We start from the raw sequence: 25000 nt of genomic DNA, 5'->3' as shown, positions 1-25000 counted from the left end.
AAAGCAACCTGGGCTCTCATAACACCTGAGGAGTGCAACAGACTGGTCGACTTTATACCACGCCGTATTAATGAAGCAAATCAGGCAAAAGGAGCTGCAACTAAGTATTGATTGCCGTACGTGCTGAAACTTTCCATGGTCATACTTTTCAGTTGGCCCACATTTCTAAAAAATATTTTTTGGTACTAGTCGTAACTAATATTCTAATTTTCTGAGATACTGAATTTGGGATTTTCAGTAATATTCAGTACTAATCATCCAAATTTCAAGAAATAAACATTTCAAATATATCACTATGTGTGTAATGAATTCATATAATATGTAAGTTTCACGTTCTGTATATAATTACTGAAATAAATCAACTTTTTCCTGATATTCTAATAATATGAACAGCATCTGTATATGTGTATATATATATATACATATATATATTTTGTAAAATACCAAACCGTGTCATTTCTCTTAATATCTTATTGACAAAATTATTCAACCCCTTGAAGATCATAACTCTTAAGAACAGAATTTGAATAAGGTCTTTTCAATCAAGTGTTGAAAACACCTGTAGATGTGATTAGAACCATAACGAGCAACAATTAAACTGATTGAAAGACTGTGACGCTCAGCTTCTTGTAGATGGTCAATGGTGTATTTGCAACATGGTGAAGTCCAGGGAGTGGTCAACGAAGTCAAGAGAGGAGGTAATTTATCTTCATAAGAAAGGATATGGATATAAGAAAATAGCAAAGACATTACACATAGCAAGAGACACAGTTGGGAGCATCATTTATAAGTTTAAAGCTAAAGGCACAATGGAAACACTACCTGGGCGGGGTAGAAAGAGGATTCTGTGTGCAACTGCTGTCCGGTATTTGAAGCGTACAGTGGTGAAAACCCCCCGGGTAACAGCTGAGGAACTACAACAGGACATTGCAGAGGGGGGAACCCAGTTTTTGTCCCAGACAATAAGGTGCGCACTACGAGATGAAGGCCTCCATGCCAGAACTCCCAGGCGCACCCCACTTCTGACTACCAGGCACAAGGAAAATAGACTCCAGTATGCCAAAAATTATCTGGACAAACCCCAAAGGTTTTGGGAAACTGTTCTATGGAGTGATGAGACAAAACTGGAGCTCTTTGGGCCTATGAATCAACGTTATGTCTGGAGGAGAAAAAATGAAGCTTACAAAGAGAAGAACACCTTGCCTACTGTTAAGCATGGTGGGGGGTCAATCATGCTCTGGGGCTGTTTCTCTGCCTCAGGTACCGGGAATCTCCAGCGCTTTCAAGGCATTATGAATTATATTTTCTACCAGGATATATTAGCTGCAAATGTCATGAAGTCAGTGACGAAGCTGAGGCTTGGAGACGTTGGACCTTCCAACAGGACAACGATCCCAAGCATACCTCCAAATCAACATCAGAGTGGTTGCAGAAGAAGGGCTGGAAGACTCTGGAGTGGCCTTCACAGTCGCCAGACCTAAATCCTATAGAAAACCTGTGGTGGGACTTGAAGAAGGGAGTTGCAGCGTGCAAGCCCAAGAATATGAATGAACTGGAGGCCTTTGCCCAAGAAGAATGGGCTAAAATACCTGTAGGTCGTTGCAAGAAGCTTGGGTCCGGTTATGTAACACGTTTGAAGGATGTAATTACTGCCAAAGGGTGTTCTACTAAGTACTAAAGATGCATGTAACTAGATTAGATTAGATAGTACTTTATTTATTCCGTCAGGAGAGTTCCTTCAGGAAAATTTTAATTTTCAGCACAATCCCATTGCGTCTTCTTCTACGGGGGCGGGTGCTTACCTTGGCGGTTGCGTACCGTAGAAGAAGAAGCGCTTCCTCTTTCCAGGTGGGCGGGCGCTTACCTTGGCGGTTGCTTACCGTAGAAGAAGAAGCGCTTCCTCTTCTATTGGGAAAAAAGATGGCGGCTGTTTACCGTAGTTGCGAAACCTAAACTCTATGAAAATAAAAATTTATATTAATACATATATAAGGCGCACCGGGTTATAAGCCGCACTGTCACCTTTTGAGAAAATTTTTGGTTTTTAGGTGCGGTTTATAGCGCGGAAAATACGGTGTGTATATATATATGTGTGTGTATATATATATATGTATGTATCCATATATATATATATATATGTGTGTGTGTGTGTGTGTGTGTATATATATATATATATATATATATATATATATATATATATATATATATATATTAGGGCCGGGCAACGATTAAAAATTTTAATCGAAGTTAATCACACTATTGCTCCGATTAATCAAGATTGACTGCATTGTATACGCAAAGCCCAATAATGAATTCAAAAGTAGTGTGTGGTGCACCTTTATTGCAATATTCTCCCACATGAACAAAAGCGCCAAAACATTTGTTGTGCAAACACAATTTAAATCAGTCCTTGTTAAACAGTAGCAGTTAAATAGCATATTTTATGAAAATCAACTCAAAAAATGTTAATACAAACATTTAAGCTTATTACTACCACTGCCAGGGTATTTAAGTTATCCTGTTTGTTATGGAAAATAAATTTAATTTACATACAAATCTCTGAGCCACAATCATAACATCTGAACAGACAGTTTCTGAGGTAACAGCAGAAACATTTTTTTTATCAGGGATCTTATGTTTGAAAAACCTATATTATAGGTAGTGGGCTGTTTTAGGGAATTTTTGATCATATTATCCGTAGTAGCAAGATTAATAATGTTGTGTTTATTCTGTGTAGTGCACTTAAAATAATTATGACCATATCTAGGAATTGATATGATGGAAATTTTCCGATGCTTGGTGCTTTGATAAACTGAACGCATATACATGGTACTATATTGTGATGTTATGAGCCAGGGAATAAAAGAACTACCCTACCCAGCATGCAACAGGAGTGACGAGCATGCGTGGTAGCCCGGTATAGGTTGTGTCGCCATGACGGCATCTTGTCTGTTGTGATATGCACGCTCTGAAAGTAAACGTTAAGAACTCAGCCAACACTCCTCGTCTGCATTATTCATAAATAGACAGACAACAAACATACTCTGCTGCTTCACAGCCCGCTGGATGTCGCCGGCAAAGTATTGCCATGCTAGCTAGCCGGTCAAGCAAGCACACGTCATTCAGTCCAAAACGGCCCGATTTATCCACATCCAAAATTGTCTGGCGGTCGTAAGTGATCCCGGAGGGACCACGCTGTAAGCCAGCCATGAAATTTGCAGATTTGTCCGGTATTTTTGCCAAATGTTCCATCTTTACCAAGAGCCCCTCGACGCCGAGGCGTTGCAATCTTGCTAAGAAAAGGCGTTAACAAAATAAAAGCATGTAAACAACATACGCAAATGTGCGATAAAATAATTGTCGGCGTTAATGGATTGATGAGTTAACTCGTAATTAACGCATTAATTTGCCCACCCCTAATATATATATATATATATATATATATATATATATATATATATATATATATATGTGTGTATATATATATCTATATATGTGTATATATAGATATCTATATGTGTGTATATATATCTATATATGTGTAGATTAGATTACATTAGATTAGATAGTACTTTATTTATTCCGTCAGGAGAGTTCCTTCAGGAAAATTGAAATTTTCAGCACAATCCCATTCAAGATTAGATAAACATTACAGGGAGACAGAACAGGATCGCTGACGGGTCTGCCAGCTTCCAGCGCCCCTTACAAAAAAGATGAGATACAGGTAAACAAGGGGGGGTGGGGGGGGGGGGGCACTGTGGTGGCCTCTGCAGTGTTCCACGCCATCGTCCGCTGGGGTGGAGGGAGCATGGCCAGAGACAGGAGCAGCCAACAAAGCAACCAAGACAGCCGACTCCAGTCTCGGCCAGTGTCCAGTCCGCATGGATGAGCGAGGATACGTCCAAGGTGACTGAGGTGTCCGACACCTGCTCACCCAGCCAAGACACCGCGAAGACTCTCCGTCCCAGCGCTCATTGTTATCTCCGCAGCCCTGTCCCCTCATCCGCATCTCCTCCGGTCCCTCCAAACCGACTCCGGTGTGGCAAAGACCCTGCAGCTGGTCTCCATGGCCAAAAGGCTCCCGGGAGGCAGATCCAGAAGTCCACAAAAAAAGCACTACAGAGGTCACGAAAGTGCCACCCCTTGTCACACAGTCCCAAAGCGTCCCGGACCAAAAGGCTAGAAAATATAATAACACATGAAAACAAGAGGGAAACACAAAAGGATGACACAAGAGCACAGAGCTCCTGCCAACAGCAGCCACTACAGCAGCGCCATCTTGGGAAAAAAAAAAAAAAATGTGTATGTATATATATATATATATATATATATATATATATATATATATATATATATATATATATATATAGATATAGATATAGATATAGATATATATATGTGTGTGTGTGTGTATATATATATATAGATATATATATGTAGGTGTGGGAAAAAATCACAAGACTACTTCATCTCTACAGAACTGTTTCATGAGGGGTTCCCTCAATCATCAGGAGATTTTAAAATCTCCTGATGATCGGTACTTACCTCGGTATAGAGGTCACGGTTCGGTTAATTTTCGGTACAGTACGAAAACACCAAAATATAAATTTTTTGGTTATCTACCAAATTTGTAAACAATGGCATACCATACATATACAAACAGGGTCCATTGCCAGGGCTAATGTGGTTGACATATACAAAATAAAAACTAAATAAGATAAGGCTCAGAATGGTTTCTTAACAAAACCTTTCTACATATAAAGTGATTTTTTTGATATATTGATTAAGACTTTTATTAGTAGATTGCACAGTACAGTACATATTCCGTATAATTGACCACAAAATGCAAACACCCCAATAAGTTTTTCAACTTGTTTAAGTCTGTGTCCAAGTTCATCAACAACCCCCCCCCCCCCCCCCCCCCCCCCCCCTCTAATTTTTAATGCAATATGGACTTAAATCTGCTGCTATATAAACATTTGTTGTTGCTTTAGCCCTGCCTGACTCGCCGAGGAGAGGCTGCTTGAATGCGGTGATGACGCTTCAAATGGCTTAGCATGTGTTATGAGTAGCGTATGTGTGTGTGTGGCCCTTTGATATGTTAGAGCATGTGACGTCACTGAGTGTGTGGGCGAGCGAGGTTAGGGAGCAGTAGGTGAGTACGGGAGTGGCTAGTGTTCTGTTGGATTGGCTGTGTGCAAGACCTCAATAAAGCCACGATTTGCAACTAATCGCTGGACTCTTCATTTACCCCGGAGCTGTGGAGACCCACTGCCGGGTGGAGTGAAGGGTGTTTCCACCGTGAATACATCAGGCCTGGAGGAGTGTCTCTCCGACTACGGTTTGGGAGCCGGAAGCAGGAAAGATGCAACACATATTTGACGTGTTGTCAGGAGCAGCTGCTGAACAATCTCGGCAAACCTTTGTTCTCCATTGTTGTATTGTGCATCCAAAGTGTTCTCAAACGGGAGATCCTAACCAGACAGAAGGGTCTTCCAGCTCCAGCTTTTATATGTTGTCCTAGCCCGGTCGCTGCTATCATGTGTACTCGTTCGGTACACCTCCAAACCTAACCGAAACCCCCATACCGAAACGGTTCAATACAAATACACGTACCGTTACACCCCTAATATATATATATATATATATATATATATATATATATATATATATATATATACACAAAGACAACATATTTGATGTTCAAACTGATGAACATTTTTTTTTTTGCAAATAATCATTAACTTTTGAATTTGATGCCAGCAACACGTGACAAAGAAGTTGGGAAAGGTGGCAATAAATACTGATAAAGTTGAGAAATGCTCATCAAACACTTATTTGGAACACCCCACAGGTGTGCAGGCTAATTGGGAAAAGGTGGGTGCCATGATTGGGTATAAAAACAGCTTCCAAAAAAATGTTCAGTCTTTCACAAGAAAGGATGGGGGGAGGTTGAGTCAAATAGTCAAACAGTTTAAGAACAACATTTCTCAAAGTGCAATTGCAAGAAATTTAGGGATTTCAACATTTCCGGTCCATAATATCATCAAAAGGTTCAGAGAATCTGGAGAAATCACTCCACGTAAGCGGCATGGCCGGAAACCAACACTGAATGACCGTGACCTTCGATCCTTCAGACGGCACTGTATCAAAAATCTACATCAATCTCTAAAGGATATCACCACATGGTCTCAGGAACACTTCAGAAAACCACTGTCACTCAATACAGTTTGTCGCTACATCTGTAAGTGCAAGTTAAAGCTCTACTATGCAAAGCGAAAGCCATTTATCAACAACATACAGAAATGCAGCCGGGTTCTCTGGGCCTGAGATCATCTAAGATGGACTGATGCAAAGTGGAAAAGTGTTCTGTGGTCTGACGAGTCCACATTTCAAATTGTATTTGGAAATATTTGACATCGTGTCATCCGGACCAAAGGGAAAGCGAACCATCCAGACTGTTATCGGCGCAAAGTTCAAAAGCCAGCATCTGTGATGTTATGGGGGTGCATTAGTGCCCAAGGCATGGGTAACTTACACATCTGTGAAGGCACCATTAATGCTGAAAGGCACGTACAGGTTTTGGAACAACATATGCTGCCATCTAAGCGTCGTCTTTTTCTTGGACGCCCCTGCTTATTTCAGCAAGACAATGCCAAGCCACATTCAGCACGTGTTACAACAGCGTGGCTTAGTAACAAAAGAGTGCGGGTACTTTTCTAGCCTGCCTGCAGTCCAGACCTGTCTACTATCGAACATTATGAAGCGTCAAATACGACAGTGTAGACCCCGGACGGTTAAACGACTGAAGCTCTACATAAAACAAGAATGGGAAAGAATTCCACTTTCAAAGCTTCAACAATTAGTTTCCTCAGTTCCCAAACGTTTATTGAGTGTTGTTAAAAGAAAAGGTGATGTAACACAATGGTGAACTTGCCCTTTCCCAACTACTTTGGCACGTGTTGCAGCCATGAAATTCTAAGTTAATTATTATTTGCAAAAAAAAATAAGTTTACGTGTTTGAACATCAAATATATTGTCTTTGTAGTGCATTCAATTGAATATGGGTTAAAAAGGATATGCAAATCGTTGTATTCCGTTTATATTTACATCTAACACAATTTCCCAACTCATATGGAAACGGGGTTTGTGTGTGTGTATATAAATATATATATATATATATATATATATATATATATATGTATATATATATACACACACACACATATATACAGTGGGACAAAAAAGTATTTAGTCAGCCACCGATTGTGCAAGTTCCCCACTTAAAGGCCTACTGAAAGCCACTACTACCCACCACGCAGTCTGATAGTTTATATATCAATGATGAAATATTAACATTGCAACACATGCCAATACGGCCTTTTTATTTTACTAAATTGCAATTTTAAATTTCCCGGGACTTTTTTTTGAAAACATCGCGTAATGATGATGTGTATGCGTGACGTCACGGGCTGTTATGAATATTAGCGCTGCGTGCACACACAGCTCAAAGTCGTCTGCTTTAACGGCTTAATTACACAGTATTTTGGACATCTGTGTTGCTGAATCTTTTGCAATTTGTTCAATTAATATTGGAGAAGTCAAAGTAGAAAGACGGAGTTGGGAAGCTTTAGCCTTTAGCCACACAAACAGACGGTGGTTCCTTGTTTAAACTTCACGGAGGTGAAACTTTAGTATAGATCACAGCGGACATGGATCCCGACTACATGTCAACTAGCAGGTTTCAGTGAGAAAATTGTGGTTAAAAAGTCGCCTCTTACTGGATATCAGCTGAGCTTCTGCCGTCCATACAGCTACCGCCGACTTCCCCCGTGTCAACACCCTGCCGTGGATGTACACTTCCGACTATCAGGTACAGTTAAACTCACTAAAACAGTAGCAACACAATAGAAGGATAAGGGATTTCCCAGAATTATCCTAGTAAATGTGTCTAAAAACATATGAAGCCGTCTCAATGCAACGCGATTGCAATCGCTTTTTTTTTTTTTTCTAGTCCATTGCTATCAATATCCTCAAACACAAATCTTTCATCCTCGCTCAAATTATTGGGGAAATTGTCGTTTTCTCGGCCTGAATAGCTGTTTTTGTTGGAGGCTCCCATTAAAATCAATGTGAATATATGAGGAGCCCTCAACATGTGACGTCATCGTCTGCGACTTCCGGTAGAGGCAGTGCTTTTCTCCAGTTGCAAACTTTATCGTGGATGTTCTCTGCTAAATCCTTTCAGCAAAAATATGGCAATATCGCGAAATGATCAAGTATGACACATAGAATGGACCTGCTATCCCTGTTTAAATAAGAAAATCTCATTTCAGTAGGCCTTTAAAATGATGACAGAGGTCTGTAATTTTCATAATAAGTACACTTCAACTGTTAGGGACAGAATGTGAAAAAAAAAATCCAGGAATTCACATTGGAGGAATTTTAAAGAATTTATTTGTAAATTATGGTGGAAAATAAGTATTTGGTCAACCATTCAGAGCTCTCACTGATGGAAGGAGGTTTTGGCTCAAAATCTCACGATACATGGCCCCATTCATTCTTTCCTTAACACGGATCAACCGTCCTGTCCCCTTAGCAGAAAGAACAGCCCCAAAGCATGATGTTTCCACCCCCATGCTTCACAGTAGGTATGGTGTTCTTGGGATGCAACTCAGTATTCTTCTTCCTCCAAACACAACGAGTTGAGTTTATACCCAAAAGTTCTATTTTGGTTTCATCTGACCACATGACATTCTCCCAATCCTCTGCTGTATAATCCATGTGCTCTCTGGCAAACTTCAGACGGGACTGGACATGCACTGGCTTAAGCAGGGGGACACGTCTGGCACTGCAGGATTTGATTCCCTGTCGGCATAGTGTGTTACTTATGGTAACCTTTGTTAGTTTGGTCCCAGCTCTCTGCAGGTCATTCAACAGGTCCCCCCGTGTGGTTCTTGGATTTTTGCTCACCGTTCTCATGATCATTTTGACCCCACGGGATGAGATCTTGCGTGGAACCCCAGATCAAGGGAGATTATCAGTGGTCTTGTACGTCTTCAATTTTCTGATAATTGCTTCCACAGTTGATTTTTTCACACTAAGCTGCTTGCTTATTGTAGATTCGCCATTCCCAGTCTGGTGCAGGTCTACAATTCTTTTCCTGGTGTCCTTCGACAGCTCATTGGTCTTGGCCATTGTGAAGTTTGGAGTCTGACTGTTTGAGGCTGTGGACAGGTGTTTTTTATACAGATAACGAGTTCAAACAGGTTCCATTAATACAGGTAACGAGTGGAGGACAGAATAGCTTCTTAAAGAAGAAGTTACAGGTCTGTGAGAGCCAGAGATCTTCCTTGTTTGAAGTGACCAAATACTTATTTTCCACCATAACTTACAAATAAATTATTTAAAATTCGTACAATGTGTATATATATATATATATGTTTGTGTGTACGTATATATAAATATGTATATATGTGTGTGTTTGTGTATATATATATATATACATATATATATATATATAAATATATATACGTACGCACACACGCTAGCTTCATTACATTACGATAGCATGGACAAATATGCATTAAAACACTCCTTGTAGACATCACACATGGTGCGGTTTAATAAGTAAGAATTGTTTCAGTTAAATTGTAAAAGTTACAAACATTGCTTGGAGTGATAAAGGAAGAATCCTTTCGAACAAAAACACTATGGACGCTTATTTCTGGTTTACGGCATCACAACAGGAAGTACATTTTCAACCCGCAGTGAGCAGACTCGTACAAAGATGGCGCAATAGCACAAACAATAAAACACCATTTCAGTACTTTTCTAATTTTCTTGTAATCAGACAATATTTTCGATATATTAGATGGAATCCAAAATTATTGTCAGATTACAAGAACATATGAAAAGTATATGAATAAGAAGTCATAATGAACCTTTTTGAGCAACACCATTTCGGTCCTCTGCATGGGTTTGATGCGAAGGTTATGAGCACAAAGCATTATGGGCATTAGGGGGGAAAAAAATCTTAAATTAGCCACTCCGTTTTATAAGGGGCAGTGTTTAAAATCTCAGAAAATAGTAATGGTTTATGGCCCCCCAAATTTCTGTATATGTTTGTATATCTGTACAATGAATAATACACGCAAACTTTTATTGGTCAGGCTCTTTGTGTCTTCGAAATCTTTTAAAACGTAGCGTAAAAGGCTGAAAATGTTACCAAAAATACATAGACAAGACAGAACTCATGGTGAAGGTGGCAACTGGTCGTGACAAGTATCCCAATAAACTAAATTTCAGTCAGCTTTTCTTAAAAATAATTTTCTTCTGCCAAAATGTTTTTTTTTTTTCTAAAGCACTTATTCCACATTGGCAAGGAGTTTAATTCATTGTTTGATATTATGTTTTATGAATTACAATCTTTGTGTTATTTTTACTCTTTATGCTACCCTCTTTGTTATCGTCCTTGTTCAGCTTTTGATTAATTAGTAAAGCAGCAACTATCCTTCACACGGTATTAACACTAATTAAAACCTGAGCAAAGTTTAACACTAATTATTAATGGTTCAAAGTCATTATCACTGTCAAAGTGAACATGATAATTAATGACTTTTTCTTCACAACCGAACTGTTAAAGCCAAGTGCGAACATTTGTTCACCTTTTATTAATTTAAAAAAATGTAATTCATTGACCAGCAGGGGTTTATCTGCAGATTTGCTCACGTGTCTATGGATATGGAAATATGTCAGATTGTCGTGATTGTCTTTTTTCCTCTTTTTTCAGTTTTTTCAGGTACCGTTTCTCATAAAATATGCCTTGTAAAAAAAAATATTAATTCAGTAGTACTTTACTATTGATTAACCTTACTAGTATGATATATTTTCTTATTATTTTCAATTTAATTTGGAAGTGGTGTTGAACTGCACAGCATGTTAAAAAAAAAAGAAAAAGAAAAGTGGGACACCTATGTCTCATTGTTGGGTTGCTGACACTTTGGACTGAAGCACATGTAGGGCAAATAAGCGTTTTCCTGGCAAGAAGTCAATTTAAAGCTGACTGAAAATACCATGAAATAGTTCCAAAATTTAGTTTATTAAACACTATTTCAGAGTTCTTAAGATAGTCCATCATAAAAGCAGTACAAATGTTAAACAAAAAAACACAAAGAAAGATTGGTGTTCAACCTGTTGCTCTTGTCAAGAGGAGCCAATTTAACAACGCATTGGGTTGTAGTGACCACTTTGTCAATGTCTGTATGATTTGAAATAAACTGTAAAAGCCTATTCATACTGAATGTTATTTAAACACTGTTTCTGAATATCACCAAATATTGTTCCTAATAGGGTAGTAGCTAAATCTATGTAAAGATTGAGACAAAACATGAATTTCACACCATTAAAGCAACAGCAGACAGTGAATTATAAATGACAGCAACATATTTGGCTTGCATCAGGATATATTATGTTTGAAACAAATTGCTAAACAACCCAAAAAGTAACACTTACGACAACATTCACAAAGCACTTGTTAAAGTCTATCAAATATGTACTTACCTATGCATGTTTAACTACATTATCTTTCAAGTCTTCTCTCTGAGCTGCCACCTTACCGTAGTAGAGGAGTTTGCATGTCCCAATGATCCTAGGAGCTATGTTGTCCGGGGGCTTTAAACTCCCTGGTAGGATCTCCCAAGGCAAACTGTTCCTAGGTGAGGGACCAGACAAAGAGCAGCTCGAAGACCTCCATGATGAACACAAACAAAGGACTCAGATTTCCCTCGCCCGGACGCAGGTCACCGGGGCCCCCCTCTGGAGCCAGGCCCAGAGGTGGGGCACGATGGCGAGCGCCTTGTGGCCGGGCCTGTTCCCATGGGGCCCGGCCGAGTACAGCCCGAAGAGGTAACGTGGGTCACCCCTCCAATGGGCTCACCACCCATAGCAGGGGCCATAGAGGTCGGATGCATTGTGAGCTGGGTGGCAGCCGAAGGCAGGGCACTTGCCGGTCCGATCCTCGGCTACAGAAGCTAGCTCTTTGGATGTGGAACGTCACCTCGCTGGGGGGGAAGGAGCCTGAGCTAGTGCGCGTATTAGAGAAATTCCGGCTGAATGTAGTCGGACTCACTTCAACTAAAAGCAAGGGCTCTGGAACCACTTCTCTTGAGTGGGGCTGGACTCTCTTTCACTCTGGCGTTGCCGGCAGTGAGAGGCGACGGGCTGGGGTGGAAATTCTTGTTCCCCCCCGGCTCAAACCCTACACTTTGGGGTGGGGAAACGGATCCTGACCGCTGTTTGTGCTTACGCACCAAACAGCAGTTCAGAGTACCCTCCCTTTTTGGGTACACTCGAGGGAGTACTGGAAAGTGCTCCCCCGGGTGATTCCCTTGTTCTGCTGGGAGACTTCAACGCTCATGTTGGCAACGACAGGGAAACCTGGAGAGGCGTGATTGGGAAGAATGGCCGCCCGGATCTAAACCCGAGTGGTGTTTTGTTATTGGACTTTAGTGCTCGTCACAGTTTGTCCATAACAAGCACTATGTTCAAACATAAGGGTGTCCATATGTGCACTTGGCACCAGGACACTCTAGGCCGCAGTTCCATGATCGACTTTGTAGTTGTGTCATTGGATTTGCGGCCTCATGTTTTGGACACTCGGGTGAAGAAAGGGGCGGAGCTTTTTACCGATCACCACCTGGTGGTGAGTTGGCTGCGATGGTGGGGGAGGATGCCGGACAGACCTGGCAGGCCCAAACGCATTGTGAGGGTCTGCTGGGAACGTCTGGCAAAATTCTGTCAGAGAGAGTTTCAATTCCCACCTCCGGAAGAACTTTCTACATGTCAAGAGGGAGGTGCTGGACATTGAGTCCGAGTGGACCATGTTCCGCATTTCTATTGTCGAGAAGGCCGATTGGAGCTGTGGCTGGAAGGTAGTTGGTGCCTGTTGGGGCGGTAATCCTAGAACCCCTTGGTGGACACCAGTGGTGAGGGATGCCGTCAAGCTGAAGAAGGAGTCCTATCGAGTTCTTTTGGCTCATAGGACTCCGGAGGCAGTGGGCAGGTACCGACGGGCCAAGCGGTGTGCAGCTTCAGCGCTCGCGGAGGAAAAACGACTTCCGGACGGCTTCCAAGCGATTCTGGACCACCATCCGCAGCCTCAGGAAGGGGGACCCGTACACTGTCAACACCGTGTATGGTGCGGATGGTGATCTGCTGACCTCAACTGCGGGTGTTGTGGATAGGTGGAAGGAATACTTCGAAGACCTCCTCAATCCCACCAACACGTCTTCCTATGAAGAAGCAGCGCCTGGGGAATCTGTAGTGGGCTTTCCTAATTCTGGGGCTGAGGTTGCTGAGGTAGTTAAAAAGCTCCTCGGTGGCAAGGCCCCGGGGGTGGATGAGATCCACCCGGAGTTCCTTAAGGCTCTGGATGCTGTGGAGCTGTCTTGGTTGACAAGACTCTGCAGCATCGCGTGGACATTGGGGGCGGTACCTCTGGATTGGCAGACCGGGGTGGTGGTCCCTCTCTTTAAGAAGGGGGACCGGAGGGTATGTTCCAACTATCGTGGGATCACACTCCTCAGCCTCCCCGGTAAGGTTTATTTAGGTGTACTGGAGAGGAGGCTACGCCGGATAGTCGAACCTCGGATTCAGGAGGAACAGTGTGGTTTTCGTCCTGGTCGTGGAACTGTTGACCAGCTCTATACTCTCTGCAGGGTTCTTGAGGGTGCATGGGAGTTTGCCCAACCAGTCTACATGTGCTTTGTGGACTTGGAGAAGGCATTCGACCGTGTCCCTCGGGAACTCCTGTGGGGAGTGCTCAGAGAGTATGGGGTATCGACTGTCTTAATGTGGCGGTCCACTCCCTGTACGGTCAGTGTCAGAGCTTGGTCCGCATTGCTGGCAGTAAGTCGGACACATTTCCAATGAGGGTTGGACTCCGCCAAAGCTGCCCTTCGTCACTGATTCTGTTCATAACTTATATGGACATAATTTCTCTGCGCGGTCAAGGCATTGAGGGGTTCCGGTTTGGTGGCCGTGGGATTAGGTCTCTGCTTTTTGCAGATGATGTGGTCCTCATGGCTTCATCTGGCCGAGATCTTCAGCTCTCACTGGATCAGTTCGCAGCAGAGTGTGAAGCGACCGGAATGACAATTGGCACCTCCTAGTCCGAGTCCATGGTTCTCTCCCGGAAAAGGGTGGAGTGCCATCTCCGGGTTGGAGAGGAGATCCAGCCCCATGTGGAGGAGTTTAAGTACCTAGGAGTCTTGTTCACGAGTGGGGGAAGAGTGGATCGTGAGATCGACAGGCAGATCGGTGTGGCGTCTTCAGTAGTGCGGACATTGTACCGATCCGTTGTGGTGAAGGAGGAGCTGAGCCGGAAGGCAAAGCTCTCAATTTACCGGTCGATCTACGTTCCCATTCTCACCTATGGTCATGAGCTTTGGGTCATGACCGAATGGATAAGATCACGGGTACAAGCGGCCGAAATGAGTTTCCTCCGCCGTGTGGCAGGGCTCTCCCTTAGAGATAGGGTGAGAAGCTCTGTCATCCGAGAGGAACTCAAAGTAAAGCTGCTGCTTCCCCACATTGAGAGGAGCCAGATGAGGTGGTTCGGGTATATGGTCAGGATGCCACCCAAACGCCTCCCGAGGGATGTGTTTAGGGCACGTCTAACCGGTAGGAGGCCACCGGGAAGACCCAGGACATGTTGGGAAGACTATGTCTCCCGGCTGGCCTGGGAACACCTCGGGATCCCCCGGGAAGAGCTAGACGAAGTGGCTGGGGAGAGGGAAGTCTGGGCTTCCCTGCTTAGGCTGCTGCCCCCGCGACCCGACCTCGGATAAGCGGAAGAAGATGGATGGATCTTTCATGTCTTAACGCTTAATTCATGTACCAACTAGATACCAAATAAGTGCATCCATATTTTTGTACTTCTACTCTTAACGAGTTTAAAAGTGTGGTCGATCAGATAGTTTGAAAAGCTAGTTTGAAAATATTCAACATCACTTAGGTGATGTTGAATATTTCACATTTTTAAATATATGTATTACTAGGATTTTATGAATCTACTCCATCACAATTGCCTACCTTTTCATCATACTGTATTTGGTTTGTATATTTAAAGTGCACCCGTAATACTTGTTTATGTACATGTGAATTTTTTTTTAGTTTTTTTTTTTAAAATCAAATTTGCAAAATGCTCTTAAAACACTTTTTCACATATTCATGGTGGGATATTGTGTGTAGATTTTTGAGGATAAAAATGAATGTATTTAATTTTGGAATAATGCTGTAACATAACAAAATGTGGAAAAAGTTAAGCGGTGCAAACACTTTCTGGATGCACTGTAAATTTAAACCCATGGAGTCCAGGGTAGAATTTCCTCTTATGCCTCCGCATTTACCTTTTGTATTTCAGTTTAAAAAGGTTGATCTCGCTTTGTTTTTTTTTTTTTTAATTATTACATTCAATGCAAGGCTGTGATTTTCACATGCAAATATACAAAAATGTATAATTCAAAAACATGTCCACATTTTAGCAAAACAGTTCATTACAAAGATAACTACAGTGGAGGTGGCGACTTGTCCAGGGTGTACTCCGCTTTCCGCCTGATTGTACCTGAGATAGGCGCCAGTGCCCCCTCGACCCCAAAAGGGAATAAGCGGTAGAAAATGGATGGATGGATGGATGGAATACAGATATTAACCTTATGCCATGTGAGACCTCAGGCACTTACAAATGACTAATTATCAGGCATGGGATTTTTCTGTCTTAGTCGGAAATCTGTCTTTTTTTATCTCTGTAAAAATGTAAACAAATATTTAAGTTTTTGTTTGTTTTTTCCGACCTACAATGTGTGTTAAAATCTTGATCAGTCTCTTTGCCATACCTTCCAACAACTATGGTTTTCGCGTAATGAGTTCGGTTTTTGATAATCCATTCCGGATTAAAACTGCAGTGGTAAAACTACGGTTTTCCATTAAAAATTATGAATTTAAAATTCAAAGCTACGTAGCGAAGCAACTCCAAGGACAGAGGGAAAACATATGGGAAAAATCAATGTTGATTGGTTGGTTTACGTACAAGAAAATCCACGATTGGTTGGTTGGATTACTATGATGAGTCACGATTGGTTAAAATGAGGGCAAAACATTACGGAGAAGCCAATCAGAGGCAAGATAGGGCGGGTCATCGAACCAGGAAGGGAGATCACAACAGATGCACACATCCCAAATGACTACGAGAGAGGCAGAGGAGAGGAGAGGAGAGGAGAGAGAATATTCAAGCGGGCGATTTACATATTAAAAAAACTGGTGGAAGATGGCAGAGGGATTCTCTTCCTTGGATTTTTCTTCTAGCAATGTCTATGACGTCCAGGAAACCCACACTGCGTCTACTTTGCCACATTTGAACAAATGTATGCGTCTGGATAAAACAATGCTCTATACATTAATTTTGGTTGTTTACCATGTAAGCCCAAATCAAAACTGCTTTCGACATGGACGACGTGGAATACACATTTAAAAACACACACTATTGTGGCAGACGTGACGACTTTTGCTACAGTACAGCCTGTCTAAATGCTACATTTAATTTTCATGGATGTTTTAAACTTTTTCCACTGAGGGCCGCAGGCTGAAAAATCAAAGGGCCATTTTGATAATTTTCTTTTTTAAAAGCAATACAATAGTTGTTGTTTTTTTTACCTTCATGGCTTTCCTCAAGTTTGGTCCCAGGTCTCCGGAAGAGTCTCAGTCATAAAAATGTTAGTCATAAATTATTATTTTTTTCATTTAACGCTTGAATCTCGAGATCAACTTCAGGTCCGTCTGTCGTTATAACATTTTTTTAAATGTAGTTTTTTATGTTCATGGCCTTTATGTCAAAACCCTTATTTGTATGGCAAACACACCAACTATTCAACATTTTCCCCCAAAACATTTCAAAGTGGAATATTTGACGTGAAGTAATTGGAACCCTAAAAAGGTCAATAATTCATAACAATAAAAAAAAAAAAAAAAGTTTGAAAATAAGCCAAATGTGAATGTATTTATTTTTTTACTTTTAACGCTAAAGTCTGTAGATCTCTTGATTATAAGATTTTAGAATTTTTTTCATAATTTTTTGTTTGTTTGATGCCCTTTTTGTGAAAGAAAACTTTGTTTTGCACAAAATGTGCAATATTATCCCCCCAAAATATTTGAAAGTGAAATTGTTCCAGTGAAGTAATTGGAGCCTTCAGCAGGTCAATAACAGTCCGCATGGCAGCTATGTGTTATTAGTGTCAACATTGCAACTTTTTCTTGTTACATGTCACTGTTTACTCTTTTATTACACTCTTTTATGTTTTACATTTTTATTATAGTATTTTTTAGAATGGGCTGAGGGCCATTAACAAATTAGCTGGGGGCCACAAACAGCCCTCGGGCCGCACTTTGGACACACCTGTCCTAGAACAAGACAGTAGCTGACATTTTGTCCATTATTTCTACTGTTTCTATTTTGACATTGAATAGTTGAATCATTTTGAAACGTAAACATCATCACTGTAATATATTTGTTATTTCATGCTTTAAATCAATGGTCCCCAACCTTTTTGTATCCGCGGACCAGTCAACGCTTAATCATTTTTTTTTCTTCTTTGTCATGAAAAAGGGACGTTTTTTGTCATGAAAAAGGGAGGTTTTTGTGTTTGGTGCACTAATTGTAAGTGTATATTGTGTTTTTTTATGTTGATTTAATAAAAAAATAAAAATATATATATACTTTTTTTTTTTTTTTTAAATAAAAAAAACTTCTGCGGCCCGGTACCAATCGGGCCACTGTGGTTGGGAACCACTGCTTTAAATCACAGATGGCTATTCAGATGAAATAACTTAGCTAATAGGATAAACATTGTTTGTACTCTTTATGATTTTTGCATTTGGAGCAATTACAAACCCAGTTTCCATATGAGTTGGGAAATTGTGTTAGATGTAAATATAAATTGAATACAATGATTTGCAAATCCTTTTCAACCCATATTCAATTGAATGCACTACAAAGACAATATATTTGATGTTCAAACTCCAAAAAATATTTGCAAAAAAAAAATATTAGCAAAAAAAAAAAAGGTTATTATTTTTTTTTGCAAATGATATTTAACTTAACATTTCATTGCTACAACATGTGCCAAAGTAGTTGGGAAAGGGCATGTCCACCACTGTGTTAAACCACCTTTTCTTTTAACAACACTCAATAAACGTTTGGGAACTGAGGAAACTAATTGTTGAAGCTTTGAAAGTGGAATTATTTCCCATTCTTGTTTTATGTAGAGCTTCAGTCGTTCAACAGTCCGGGGTCTCTGCTGTTGTATTTTATGCTTCATAATGCGCCATGCATTTTCGATGGGGGATAGGTCTGGACTGCAGGCGGGCCAGGAAAGTACCTGCACTCTTTTTTACGAAGCCACGCTGTTGTAACACGTGCTGAATGTGTCTTGCTGAAATAAGCAGGGGCGTCCATGAAATATTTGGCACTTAGATGGCAGCATATGTTGTTCCAAAACCTGTATGTACCTTCCAGCATTAATGGTGCCTTCACAGATGTGTAAGTTACCCATGGCTTGGGCACTAATGCACCCCCATACCATCACAGATGCTGGCTTTTGAACTTTGCATCGATAAGAGTCTGGGTGGTTTGCTTCCCCTTTGGTCCGGATGACACGATGTCAAATGTTTCCAAAAACAATTTGAAATGTGGACTCGTCAGACCACAGAACACTTTTCCACTTTGCATCAGTCCATCTTATGTGGTCTCAGGCCCAGAGAAGCCGGCGGTATTTCTAGATGTTGTTGATAAATGGCTTTCGCTTTGCATAGTAGAGCTTTAACTTGCACGTACAGATGTAGCGACAAACTGTATTTAGTGACAGTGGTTTTCTGGAGTTTTCCTGAGCCAATGAGGTGATATCCTTCAAAGATTGATGTCGGTTTTTGATACAGTGAGGGATCGAAGGTCAAGGTCATTCAATGTTGGGTTCTGGCCATGGCACTTACGTGGAGGGATTTCTCCAGATTCTGTGAACCTTTTGATGATATTATGGACCGTAGATGTTGAAATCCCTAAATTTCTTGCAATTGCACTTTGAGAAACGTTGTTCTTAAACTGTTTGATTATTTGCTCACGCAGTTGTGGACAAAGGGGTGTACCTTGCCCCATCCTTGTGAAAGACTGAGCATTTTTTGGGAAGCTGTTTTTATACCCAATCATGGCACCCACCTGTTCTCAATTAGCCAGCACACCTGTGGGGTGTTCCAAATAAGTGTTTGATGAACATTCCTCAACTTTATCAGTATTTTTTGCCATCTTTTCAAACTTATTTGTCACGTGTTGCTGGCATCAAATTTTAAATTTAATGATTATTTGCAAAAAAAAAAATTATCAGTTTGAACATCAAATATGTTGTCTTCGTAGCATATTCAACTGAATATGGGTTGAAAATGATTTGCAAATCATTGTATTCCGTTTATATTTACATCTAACACAATTTCCCAACTCAAATGGGAATGGCGTTTGTAGAAGTGGAGAGGGAGTCGAAGAGACATCAATTGGCTATAAATCCAAGGCAGAATCTACGTAAGCAGAAACAAAATAGAAAATGAGAGCTGCTCAAAAATTTGCCAGGGAGGCTCATGTCAGAGCCATCAAAGCAAAAATGCCAAAATATTGTGTGAATGAACCAAAGTAATGTCTACATAATAAAATGCATTAACCATCTGTGGTTGTGAAGTGAACAATAATAAGGTTGTAAGTACTGTATAGAGTAGGCTAACCCATGTGGTTCCTGTGGATGTGAACACAAGTTGTAATTACTATAGGGTGTAGTATAGTGCGAACAATAGACACGATTCACAAAAAAGTGCAATTCCCTTTTAAGTATACTCTACATAAATTATTTTGAAGTTTTCAATACTATAAACATGGGAGTGGACAATTTGTTTGCTTTTTGCAAATGTATGACGTTTTTAAACATTATTATTCTATACAAAGTGGCATTTTTATCTGTTCTAAGAAGACAACTTGCCCAGGTCTATGTTTTAAGGTGTAAATGACAATACACCTTGCACACCTTGTATTTTATTTTAAAAACAAAATGGACATTTTGTTTTGTGTCTGCATGACTTCTTTTCCACACAAGCTTATTTTTGCTGAATTGATCCTTTATGTTCCGTTGTGTTGCCAAAATAGCTCTTCATGCATGTGGCGTACGGCACCCTTTGCAGTCTGTCCAACAGCTGGTGGAAGTTGACTCATTGTCTTTAATGGAAACAGATCTGTTCCTTAGTAGTTTGGAGATCCGTGGTAAAACTCCTACGTAGTTTGAAATTTGCCCATTCCACGTTGGTTTAAAGGGCGGCCATGTGATGACAATATGCTGCGCCACCTTAAACTTTGTACATGCGTTTGGTTATTGACTCACAGAGTTCTTGTGCAGTAACAGTAATAATAAACCTCAACAAAGAATCTTACCAGTAATCTTTTTTTCTTCAGTAATGTAAAGCCCAAGTTTGCTTACGGACACAAGATGACCATGAATGAAATAAATTATTTTAAAGTACTCATTTTTTTTGTGAAAATTACCTTTTACACTTGCACATACAGTGAAACGCAGCATAACATTCCCAGGAAATGTTGTGTATTGCCTTGATTAATGTTCTTCTACTTATGCCATAAAATGTATTCCCTCTGCAGCTCAGGAACTGAAACAGGATTGGCTTGTTGACTCTACAGTCTCGATGGATGACATGACCTGGAACCAAGGTAACTACACATTAAACCATCATGGGTTTTGGTCTCTTTTTGCTGAATCTTCTACAATTAGTTACACATTGAACTGTACCACTGCACTATATGCTACCTCTACTTGGGTGGGACCTTATTAGAAATTTTGTTTTATAGGGGTGTGACTATATGCTATGGTATATCCCAAAATGAGTATCTACATCCAATCATACCTCAAGTTGATCTTTCACACTTTAAAAATGCTAAAATTAAAAGTGAAATACCTATATTGTATACAATTTGTACCAAAGACTGTCTTAAGGGGTAATTGTCTTTTTCCACTTTTGTATTTCACCGGGAAGGTCACATGTTAATGACCAAAGGTTATTTCAAGCTATGGCTTTTCCTTCCCCCAAACTACCTGTATATGTTTTTAGGTCCTCTTTCTTTCCATAATATGGGCTATTGCATTGGTGGCCCACAAGATAGGTAAAAAATATATATATAATTGTGTTTTGCTGCACATTAAAAAAAAAAAAAAACACTAGAGTGCTTGCTGTCATAAAAATGAACTTTGATTAATTTTATTGCATATTGGTCCTTGAAAACAACAGAGCGCTCCTGTAACTCTGACATAATAAATAGATTAAAATCAAATGTCTACTATAGGACGCTGGTTCTCCAAAGTCTGGCCCCTTGTTCCTTAACTCTCTGTAAATGTGGCCCGCAAAACAATTTAGTTGACTATTCCTTTCTAATACCCTACTGATTAGCATTAGCAATTTTACTTGGTGATTTCAGCACCACCTAATTTGGTATTGAAAACTACAATTGAAATGTGCATTACAACCAAACAGTTGGTGTGTAATTAATACAATATCAAAATCTAAAGGCTTACAGTATGTACACTTTGTAGGACTAAACATAAGACAAGACTGGCACGTTCAACTTCATGGCAAAGACTACTTCCTGGCCACAGCAACACACAAAGGTCAAATCGAAAGGATTACATACTTGCTGTAATACTTTTTTGGAAATTTAAAAAAATAGAAACTTACCTTCAGCTTTGGTGCCTTTATTTACAGATGTTGTGGCAACAGCCTGCCACTTTCAATGGGTCAGGCTAACTGTGAAGCTCTGTAAAACCTAGCCTAAACACTACTGCCATCTAATGTCTTGGAATTGCAACTGCATGTAGGTTAACAAAAACACTTGCAAATGAGACTCAGAAACAAATGGACAGCATAGTTATCATTATCAGCTGACTGTTAAATATTGAATACATTTTATTATTCAAGAATGAACATCTATTACCACATGAACATTCACCAACAAGTACCAACATTTTTGGTATTTTAATCATGTTAATTCTTCAGTTCTTAACAATATTTTGTATGGCGACTTTGTGCTTTTTCAGAGGAGGGTGTTTATTCTTATAGCTGCCGCTGTGGTGGACAGTTCAGCATTACACAAGAGGAGATCGATGCAGAAATGCTTCGGAGGCAAGGTGGTGCTAAAGTAGAGGACACAATAGAGGACCACCATTGGGTTGTATGCTGTGACACTTGCTCCCTCAGTGTGTATATGACATTTCCATCAAATAGCACTCCAATTTCCAAATATGTTAATAATTGAAGCTTGGAATTGAAGTGTGTTTGAATACCTTATCAATTGTGTTTTTTCTGATATAAGAGCTGGTTTAAAAATAATTTTTTTTTAATAAAAATAAAGCAAGTTTGGATTTTATTTTGTCCAGAACTCAACAAAAGTAACTACTTTTTCCCCAGCCTTAATTCTTGCTTAGTGCTTGCTGTTTGTAATTTTTTATTTTAAGGAATACGCATTGTTATGCCCCACAATGTTATTTTCTAAGACACCTTGTGGTGGAAATCAGTTTTGCAGTTTGTGTTCTATTCTGACCTTCCTGTCTTGCCGTAGGTTTGTGTGGGTGTGTTCAGAGAGCAGTTCAGAGCAGATGTAAAACAAACAGCACTGCACTGCAGGCTTTAAGCTTTCTTTTCGACTTTGAAGGCCTAAACCTGTAAGTTTATATTAATACAATATTGTGACACATTAATTGTGTATTTTCAGTTTAAGTATGCTTTAGTAAGATATTTGTGGCCATTGTTGAAAGCTAATTACTCTCAGTATTTGTTGGTTTGGATGTTAAATAGGCTACATAGCAGACTTCTATAATGGTTTATATAGCTATGTACACATGTATGTTGTATATAGACATATGCTAAATGTAAAATGTTTGTTTATGTGTTTGTGTTTTTGTTCACAGTTTTACAAATTATATGATTGATCCTTCACTAAAAAGGCCTAAACTACACTACAAACGCTTGGGACTCTTTTTTCATCAAGGATTATATCATGTTAGCTATCTGCTAAGCTAACCAGCAAAAAGCAAGAGCAGAATACGCATTGTAAAATGTTTTTTGGACTGCGTATTGTTCAGTAAACAACATTTTTAAACTTAGGTTTGTGTGCTTAGCTGTAGCTGCCGACTTGAGTGCTCTCCTCAGGTTTGAGTTATGGTCTCTTCCTGGCTTGGTGACTGGCTGTCTCCTGCTTCGGCCAAGCCCTGTCCTCTGCCAACCGCGTCTGTCTACGGCCTGCCAGACGGCACAGTGGAACTGGTTTTGGGGCTCCGGTTGCTGGTCGGCCTGCCTGTGTTGGGCCTGTGGTCTACCCTTGTTCCCTGGATACCGCACCTGCTTTTTTGGATTGGGCTCACTGGGTGACCGGCGCTGTAATTGCTTATTTTGCACATTCACTGTACAGACCTACACATAGACGTACTGTATGTGTGTCCTGACCTGGAGTTCATGTCAATTAGATGCAGACCCTTTTTTCTGCTGAGAAAGCTAACTGTTGTCAACACTGCAGTATATATACTGTACCACCGGTCGCTAATGCTGTCTCTCTGCTCTGGGAGGCCATCAATGTTCTCCAGCATGCCCACCCCAATGGTGTCCATGTTATTGCAGTGGACTTAAATAAAGCAAATCTAAAGGCTGTATTACGCAAATTGTACCAACATGTAAAATGCCCAACAAGAGGGAAAAACACCCTGGACAATGTGTATTCAAACATCAAGCATGCCTACAAAACCGTACCCCTCCGGCCCATTGGCTGGTCAGACCACCTCTCTCTGTTTCTCACCCCTGCATACACCCCTCTCAGTCAAGAAATAAATCCCACAAATTAAATAAATAATAAATGGGTTGTACTTGTATAGCGATTTTCTACCTTCAAGGTACTCAAAGCGCTTTGACATTACTTCCACATTTACCCATTCACACACACATTCACACACTGACGGAGGGAGCTGCCATGCAAGGCGCCAACCAGCACCCATCAGGAGCAAGGGTGAAGTGTCTTGCTCAGGACACAACGGACGTGACGAGGTGGGATTTGAACCAGGGACCCTCGGGTTGCGCACGGCCACTCTCCCACTGCGCCACGCCATCACAAAGAGGACCATCACTACCTGGCCCGAGGACACCCTGTCCCGATTGCAGGACTGTTTTGAGTATACGCAGTGGGATACCTTCTACAATGAAAACCTGGCAACATACATGCAGTAGTCCTACATCAAGTAGTGTATTGGGAATGTCACTGGATAAGAGCATCCGGCAGGTGTGGCAGGGAATACAGACAATTACAAACTACAGAGGCAGTGCTTTAGCACCTGGGGACCCAGACGCGAGATTCTTTAGGTAAAGGATGTGGGGCAGGTGTTCACTACAGTAAACACTAAGAAGGCGGTAGATCCAATGGAATACCTGGGAAGGTGCTCAAGGAATGTTCCAAACAGCTATCAGAGGTCTTCACTGACATTTTCAACCTGTCCCTGGAACAAGCCGTCATCCCACCCTGCTTGAAATATGCAACAATCTTCCTGATCCCCAAAAACTCATCCACAACCAGACCAAATGACTTCCGCCCCATAGCACTAACCCCAATCATCACCAAGTACTTTGAAAAATGCCTGTTAACTGACAGTTTAACTTTTATTAATGTAAGTACCTCACAAATTAATGTTTGGTCTCACTGATTCTTGGTTTCATGTGAAGATATTCCAGGTGACGGTTCATGGGGTTCATGGGGTATACTAAAAATTCCCTGACTTATTTTGTCGATGTTGCGATGTGCAGTATTTTCTTTTCTTTACATTTCTGCGCTCCTACTTATAAGTTACAACATTAGGCTATCTATACCTAT

The 25000-nt window shown here is 40.6% G+C and overlaps 1 protein-coding gene across 4 annotated transcripts in view; it reads left to right on the top strand.

The window, feature by feature from the left end:
• Nucleotides 1-25000, top strand: part of LOC133563515 (dnaJ homolog subfamily C member 24-like) — a 47896-nt gene that overhangs the window by 7183 nt on the left and 15713 nt on the right. The window contains exons 4-6 of one of the 4 annotated variants that reach the window (XR_009809058.1): nt 7815-7873; nt 20741-20809; nt 22188-22256. Coding sequence is in view for 2 of the 4 variants with exons in the window: in XM_061917676.1 (XP_061773660.1) it covers nt 20741-20809; nt 22188-22405 (287 nt within the window). In the remaining 2 variants the exon portion in view is untranslated. Of the gene's footprint in view, nt 1-7814; nt 7874-20740; nt 20810-22187; nt 23106-25000 lie in introns of those variants that run through there. The other 3 variants (XR_009809059.1, XM_061917676.1, XM_061917677.1) reach the window with 3 other exon arrangements.

Source organism: Nerophis ophidion, linkage group LG12, assembly GCF_033978795.1.
Source record: "Nerophis ophidion isolate RoL-2023_Sa linkage group LG12, RoL_Noph_v1.0, whole genome shotgun sequence".
NCBI classification, from domain to species: domain Eukaryota; kingdom Metazoa; phylum Chordata; class Actinopteri; order Syngnathiformes; family Syngnathidae; genus Nerophis; species Nerophis ophidion.
The sequence above is the reverse complement of the archived record's forward strand: the minus strand, read 5'-3'. Positions and strand labels throughout refer to the sequence as shown.